Below are 8,199 nucleotides of genomic sequence, written 5' to 3'. Positions count from 1 at the left end.
CTACGGGAACCAAAGGGATATCCATACAGGTAGCTTAAGAGCAAACTGCTTCTAAGAAACTCCAGCTGCAACGTACTAAATCCATCCACCGCAACTGAAGCAGATTCGGGGATACAAAGGGGAAATCTCGAATTCAACCTAAGAATAAACCCTAACTTTGATCAAACAGCACTTTAAGAGCAGTTTGTTTTCTACCTTTATTATTTTTTATAAATAATTCAAGGCGGTGAACATATCTAATATTCCTTCCTCCTATTTTCTAAAATACTCTTCCGTACGCCCAGAGCCAAGGAAGCACACGCAGTATGTGGCTAAAGTTTACCAGAAAAAAGAAGCACGCTTAGTATTGGTCTCCACGGCTCCCAGGCAGGGCGGGAAAGTCAGCCTTGTTGTCCCTAACACAGCGGGAGCGCGACACTCCATCTGCTGATTCAGCAGCGACTCCAGCAACACAGAATGGGGTTCTTGCCTGATTGCACCTCACACTCCTTCCTCACCGGAAACTACTAATAAGGTCGAAAAAGCGAATCCAAGTTATTAGCGCTAACTACCTAGAAGCCCGCACTGGCAGTGTCCCCGACACGCTCTTTGACGCCCTATAACCTCAGACCAGCCTCCCGCTCCGCCTCTCCGTAGCTTGTGCTTCCGCCGGTCGCACAGCCCTCTCGTCGCGTGTAGGCGTGGCTGTCGTTGCTAAGCAATTTAAACCTTTTTTTCATTGGATACGTGCGTGCGGTCGCGCGGGTAGGGTCGAGTGAGCGAAGCGGCTTGAAAATATGGAGACCGGAAGTGGCCGGAAGGTAAGGCTGCGTCGGGCCAAGACTCGGCGCCGCCGCTTTGTCAGGCCGGTGAGGTACCGAGCATCCTTGGGGATGGGGACTCTCTTCGGCTGTGGTCGAGTGATTCCTTTCTCATAACCCTCTCAGAGGCAGCACGAACCAGAATCGGAGGCGTCGGGCCTGTCTGGAGAAGAAGTAGAAGAAGAAAAAGAGGAGGACAAAGGGGAGGGCGAGGAGGAAGAAGACGACGACGACTACCAGCCCTATGTGCCCCTCAAGCAGCGCAAGCAGCAGCTGGTAAAGTGGCTGGCGGAGGCGGGGAGCCATTAATGGAAACCGCTTGTTGCTGTCTCTCCATATTGCGCATCTGCCTGGCCTGAGGCCCGATCCTATGCATCCTTGTTTATCGAGGGTTTTCTAGGGTCGATGCACTTATTCCAGTGTCCCTTTGGTTCCTGTATTGGTCCCAATTTCCGACCTGTTCTCAACTGGTGCTAGGTTTTCAGAACAAAAGAAGCGGGACCCTAGATCAGTGGTTCTCCATATGGTAGTCTGCGGAAAACGGGGAAACTCAGAAATAAGCTGGGTGGTTTATGAGGAAAGCCACTGACACTTTAGTTAACCTTTTAACGTTAAATACAGTATAATAACAAAATGCCAGTAAGCGTATGCATCTTTTTTTTCCCAGAAAAGTGAGCATTTTGTTTCTATTACGGTGGAACCCTGTGTGTTTGGTAGAGTGATGAAAGTTGATAGAATCATTTTGCATAATTTTTTGAAAAGCTTTGCCATGTAGTGCTTTGCTTATCCCAAATGGGAATAGCATGATGAGTATGTTAGATACAAAATATTGAAACCCCTGCCCTAGATCAAGACTCCCTATAAAATTGTTGCTCTGTAAGCTAGGTAAATGAAATCAGGCTATGACCCTGTAGATCCTGCTTCTGTTTGTTACTTTTATAAGATCTGTACCAGTTACTGACATTGTTAAAATATTGTTCACTTAGCACTGGCTTTTTGTCTTGTGCTAAATAACTAAAACAGGTATGGGAAACCTGTAGCACATCAGGTGTTGGATTCCAAATCACATCACCCTAAGGTAGTAATGCCTAATGATTGGTGACTGGGAGTTGTTGTTCAGCAGCATTTGGAGCAAATCCCCCATGACTGGCTCAGACTAATGCTTTTTAGTTAGTAAAGAGCATAATATCTAATTACTGTGAGATATAAAGAACAGTGCTTAATAGAGTGATTGAAGTATTTGGATAATACACTTATTAAGTATTATCCAAGTATTAAGATCCAAGTACTAACTACAGAACTGCAGTTCTGCAGTTATTTGAGCTTTTGAATGAACCTGCTTTGCAAGGCAGCAATATTTCTGTGGGTAGTATAATAGTACAAGATATTAGTGTCACACTTACATTGAGAGGCTCCATTAATACACCTATAGCAGTAAACACTGTGGCTTGAATTAATCACAGCATAGTAATAAAGTTTTCTTGTAATTTATTTTTAATATAATCTCAGTGTTGCTATTATCCCATTCTAGGGAACATAAAAAATGCCCTGGTAGTTCCAGATAAAGATTAATTTAGTAATGTGGTCTGTTTCAGAATTTGTAACCACCCAGAGTTGCCGGGAGTCAGGTGGCATATTATCATCATCTAGATGTCATTGAAATCATGAGCACTGTAACATCCTATTTATGTTCTCTACCACTGATAGTCAGAGGTAATTCTGTCTCTGATTATAGTACTATATAGTTATGAAATTCTCACTGTAAAATGTAGTGCTTGGTTTCTACCAAAAGTGGAACCTCTCAGGATTTATTAATATTGTTACATTTTTTTTGCTCCTCTGTGGACATTCAGATTTATTTTGGGGAAGTACTTCAGCTATGTTAACCAGATTTGTCCTATAAAATGCATCCAAAAAAACCTATACTATGAGAACCTTAGTATAATTTGTGTACTTAGTGGGAATTTGAACTTAATAGTCTAAAAAACTCTGTGTGATTTTAGATTTCCATTTCCCTTGATTCCTACTCCTTTAATATCTGAAAATATATTTCACATTTGCTGTGAGACATGAAGTGAAAGAAAATCTGAATATTTAAAATTAGCTTGGAAATAGGGAGAACTGAATGGGTTAGATACATAGAGATGGTGAGTTTGATTGAGAAACAGTTGAGAATACAAATCTCACTGAGATCTCTGTCTGCAAAGAAGCTAGCAGTTGAAGCCAGGCTCTAATGGGATTCTCAGCTCTTAACTTTATTCCTTAATGTATGCTTAGCTGCAAAAGTTGCTGCAGATCCGCCGCAAAGGGGTGCTGGAGGAGGAACAAAGGGATAGTGGCAGTGAGTATCATGGCGATGAAGATGACATTCCCCTGGGCCCTCAGTCCAACATCAGCCTTCTGGATCAACACCAGCATCTCAAAGAGAAGGCAGAAGGTAACAGTCAGCTTGCTTGGTTTGATTTATTAGTAGAGAGATGGTTCTGTGTTAACTATCTGATATGTTACTCTTCCCAGCACGTAAGGAGTCGGCTAAAGAGAAACAGCTTAAAGAGGAGGAAAAGATCCTGGAAAGTGTGGCAGAAGGGCGAGGTAAAGAGCAAAAAATTATTTTCTCAAATAGCTTTGGTACTTGGGAAAATGGTGTTGGTGTTATGGAAGATGGCAAAATTGGGACAGCAGGGAAATAACAGTTGATTATGAGTGTGTAGAGAACAAAAAATTTATTTTGCTCCATGCGTAGAACAAGCATGTTATGGCTTGGAAGTTTGGATGGGCCATTCTGAGAGGTTTGCGGTCCAGCCAGACTGAAACCCATAACATCTTAGTTGTTCCAAGTTTCAGCTGAAACAAATCTGAGGGGTCTTGCAAGAGAGTAGGACAGGCTGGTGCACCTTATTCCTTGTTCAGATGTCTCCTCCTCACTTGATCTTTCTGCACCTTCCTTTCCTGTGTCTCCCCTGCTGTGCATACCCAGCTAGTTTTCCTGCCTCTGATTCCCTTATTTCTGTTTAGCTTCTACTATATGCTGTTACCTTTGTTGACCTTCTCTTTTACAGTACTCACTCTCCCCACCCTGAGACACCACTACCTGGAACATGCATGTTCCAGATCCATGGCCAAGCTGCCTGTTCCATACACAGAACAATCCATGCATGGAAGGTTTTCTACATATTTACTGTAAATTTATTTATTTTATTTATCAAATTGGTCACCGCCCATCTCCTCTCATCAGAGATTTACCTGTGTAAATCATAGGTTCAAGTTCTATGGTGCTTCCCAGGGACTTTAGCCTTCTGTTGCTGTTTCTTGGGATAAAACAATATTCAAATACATTGCTTTTATCTTTTCATGATTGCTGACTGTTGTCTTTTTCTTGTGTAGCTCTGATGTCTGTGAAGGAAATGGCAAAGGGCATCACATACGACGATCCAATTAAAACCAGGTAGATGTGCTGTGGTTTGTACAAGACCCTTCTCAAAATATGATGACAGACATTTCCCTAGAATGTTTATTTATGTTGAAATGCATAAGAAAAGGCAGTGAGGTGCACCTCTGCCTTGATGCTCTGCCTTGGAACAATTGACTCTTGGGTGTGACTTTTCCTCCTTACACAAACAGATGGGTAGCTGTTAAAGTCTTGTGCCACATGTAGCATAAGGTAGTAGCCGTGATGCTCATGTGGATTGGACACAATAATACAAGTGGTGGAGCTCTCTGTGAAATCTACTGAGACACATTGCTTATTGTAGAGAGCATTGTATGCTATGCTGTTGGCTGGCAAACCACGACAGCTGTGCAAGATGTTTATTTACATTGAACCTTCCTTGAACTTCCATAGTGGATAAGGTTGTAGCAAAAACTTTCCTCACAAGGCAACACAAGCTGTAACCTGAGCTGTGCCAGGAGGCTATCAGGGGGGTTACATGAGGTATGCATTGCTATTTAGACCAATCAGCCTTCTGCTATGTGAATTACTGTTTTAGTGTACTTGCTTAGCTGGGGGAAAATAAAAGAGAGCTTACGGCTTGAATCGGGGCTCTCATCCCGAGGAAGTTGTGTCTGTGCATTCTTCCTACGTTCTTCATGAGAGACCACAAGCTCTCATCCTGAGAAAACTTGCAGCCTGTGTATCCTTCATGAGAGACCACCACACTTATAAAGAACTTCAGCCTGAAAGTTGCAGTTGATGTTGGCTTGCTAGGAGAACGAACACTCTGTTTAACAGACTTGACAGCAATTTCTGTTCATAAACATCAGAGTAGAAATTTTAAAATGAAATAATCAGGGTCTTAGATTAATATGTTTTTCTGTGTTTCTGCACCAGCTGGAAGGCTCCCCGGTATGTCCTGTCTATGTCAGAAGCACGGCACGAACGTGTGCGTAAAAAATACCACATCCTTGTGGAAGGGGAAGGCATTCCACCTCCTCTCAAAAGTTTCAAAGAAATGAAGTTCCCAGCTGGTAAGTAACTATGTTAGTGATTTCTCTTTCATTTTTCTCTCTCTTCACCCACATTGACTACTTGGCTGACTCTGTTTTCCCACCCTTTTCTGTTCTGCGTGGGTTGCTTTTTCCTCCAGAGATGCTCCACAGGATTCATTTACAGGGCAGAAAAGCTGCAGAGAGAACTTTTTCAATAGCAGCACGAATGGTGGGTCCATCCAGTGGGCCATGGATTTGCCATCAGGCTTTCTCTGGGTGTCTTCCATGGCTACAGGCTAAGGCCCAAATCGCAGATGCAAACAATACTAATTTCAGTAGCCTATTTAATAGACTTCCCAGCCCCTTTGCAAGGAATAATCAGCAGTCTGGTCAGACTTTGATGTGCTCTCTAAATCCCTCAGATAAATAAATAATCATACATGCTGATGTGTGAATACAGGTAGTCCTCACTTAATGACCATAGTTGGAACAGGCAACTCCATCACTAAGCAAAGCAGTCATAAGGTGAAACACCACATGACAGCGCCTGACTACTGCAGTCATTAAGCAAATCACCTGTGGTTGTTAAGCATGACGTCACGTGACTGTGACTTGCGACTTACTGGTAGCTTTCCCAGTGCTTGCTGGAAGCTGCCTTTGGAGGTTGCAGATAGTGATCATGTTACTGCAGGACATTGCGACTGTCGTAAATGCGTGCCAGTTGTGAGGCACCTGAATCGCGATTGTGTGACTGTGGGGATGCTGCAGCAGCCATAAGTTCAAGGACCAGTCGTAAATCTACTTTTTCAGCAATGTTGTAAGTTTGAATGGTTGCTGAATGAGGCAGTTGTTAACTGAGGATTATCTGTATTTCTGCTCACAGAACTTTCCTCTTTCTTTTGGAGGGGGATAAGCAAAGTGATCCATCATTAAGTTTATGTATTCAAATATTTTATGTATCTGTGGAATCAAATGAAACTGGGAGCAACTGCTTTGTTTTAAAGACTTTATTAAAGTTTCAAAATACAGATAAAATGCAAAATATAAGAAAAGCTTGAGGAAAGAACTAAAAGAAAAAAGACAAACTAAAAAAGTGCAGAAATACTTAGAAATACAAGGAAAGTGACTTCTGGCCTTTTCCAACACAGATACGAATACAAATATATAATACCTTAATCTCTTACTCTAGATTAAACCTTAATAAACATTATTTCTATAATCAACAGCAGTTTAATCATCAAAACCCAAAATCAAAAGTTCATTTTTTTTCAGATACAAGCAGATAGTCCAGAAGCGGTTTCCAGGTAGAAACAAATCCAGTCACAGTATTTTCTCTTATCAATGCTGTTAGTTTTGCCATCTCTGCTAGTTCCAATAATTTCACCATCCATTCTTCCATTGTGGGAATTTGTATATCTTTCTATCTTTGCACATACAAAAGTCTTGCCACTGTTGTCGTATACAGAAACAAAGTTCTAATTGTTTTTTAAAAGTTGTTGGTCCATCAAATCCAAAAGAAAGAGTTCTGGTTTCAGTTGTATATCCACTTTCAGAATCTTTTAGATTGTAATACGTATTTGCTCCCAATATTTCTTAGCTTTCCCACAAGTCCACCAAAGGTGATAGAAGGTACCTTCACTTTGGAAACATTTCCAACACACATTTGATACCCCTTTATACATCTCTGACAACTTATCGGGTCTTAAATGCCAACGATACATCATTTTGTAAAAATTCTCTTTCAAATTATAGTTCAATGTAAATTTCAAACCTTTGTTCCACATGTTCGAAACGGGGAGCAACTGCTTTTAAATGTTGCTTCACCTTTTCATTAGCACGGAGGTAGTAGAACCAAGTTTTCTGCACGTCTGTTCAGTTCCATGAATTGATAGATATGTGAGCTTCATATTGTTGGCATTAGCATTTAAAGTAGAGAGCCACTCTGAATTAACTGGTCTTGAACTTTGTTCCACAGTGTTGAAGCTGTATAAAAAAGATTGTGTTAAATATTTGCATAGTTTCTATAGAATCCCATGAAGAAATCTTGAGCATTTTTTCCTATAGACCTCAAGTACATTCAGATTAGCATTACAAATGCTGAACTGTGTGATTAGCCTAACCAAGAATTTCCAGGTAAAAATGTCTTTGGGCATACATACTATAAAGATTGAGAAGTGTGAATTTGAGTGTTTGGATAGTCAGGCATGTATGCCTGCCTTATTTTGAAACACAAATAAGCAATTTTATAAGATGTGCAAAACCTTTAAAACATGTACAATTTTTGCATCAAGATCAGTTATCTAGTTTGCAAAGTGTTCAAGACCTACTTTTGTATTGCCAAAAATAAGCTGGATTTTCCTTGTATAAGGCCTTCCCCAGCAGTCAGCTATGTCAATATATTTGAACTAATTTGTTTATTTAATCACAAGGCACTTCCTTCCAAGGCTGATAAACTGTATGCATTGCCACAAGAGACAGTGGAACCCTAACCCTAATTCCCACGGTGGATAAACATGTGGCAGATCGCATTGCTAACCCTGTAGTCCAGAGAAGAGGGGATGAGGTTCTCACAAAGCCTCCAGAATGTAGGGCAGACAGGGTGTTGAAAAGAGTTGTAAAGCTGGTTCCTTGAAGGTTAGAGCATTGGTGAACACTTCTATTCTTTCAAGAGTTCTGATAATTGATCTCACATGTCATTTAAAGATCTATCTTCCGATGTTAGGAAGCCCGCAGTACCCGCACAACCCCCGCCCTCTGTAGTGCCTGTTTGCAGCACCCCCCGTCCCACAGCACTCGTGCACCCCCGCCACGTTCCTTGCCTGGGACTCCTGCCACTTCCCACTTAACAGCCCACATGGTCCTGGGGTTATGGTGGCAATGGGGACTGCTGGGATTGTTACTAAGCAATGCGTTCACGTGATGTCATGCTTTATGACCTCATCACTTCGCGATGCAATTTCTGGTCCCAATTGCT

The 8,199-nt window shown here is 41.6% G+C and overlaps 1 protein-coding gene across 1 annotated transcript in view; it reads left to right on the top strand.

Moving 5' to 3' along the window:
- Positions 1–692: 692 nt before the first annotated feature.
- DDX41 (DEAD-box helicase 41) overlaps positions 693–8,199 on the top strand; it is a 34,353-nt gene continuing 26,846 nt past the window's right edge. The window contains exons 1-6 of the mRNA XM_063292075.1: positions 693–800; positions 927–1,076; positions 3,078–3,237; positions 3,318–3,392; positions 4,185–4,245; positions 5,128–5,264. Coding sequence (XP_063148145.1) covers positions 777–800; positions 927–1,076; positions 3,078–3,237; positions 3,318–3,392; positions 4,185–4,245; positions 5,128–5,264 — 607 coding nt within the window. The 5' untranslated portion in view covers positions 693–776. The remainder of the gene's footprint in view (positions 801–926; positions 1,077–3,077; positions 3,238–3,317; positions 3,393–4,184; positions 4,246–5,127; positions 5,265–8,199) is intronic.

Source organism: Candoia aspera, chromosome 2 (assembly GCF_035149785.1).
Source record: "Candoia aspera isolate rCanAsp1 chromosome 2, rCanAsp1.hap2, whole genome shotgun sequence".
Lineage (NCBI taxonomy): Eukaryota > Metazoa > Chordata > Lepidosauria > Squamata > Boidae > Candoia > Candoia aspera.
This window is presented reverse-complemented; position numbering and strand designations above follow the sequence as displayed.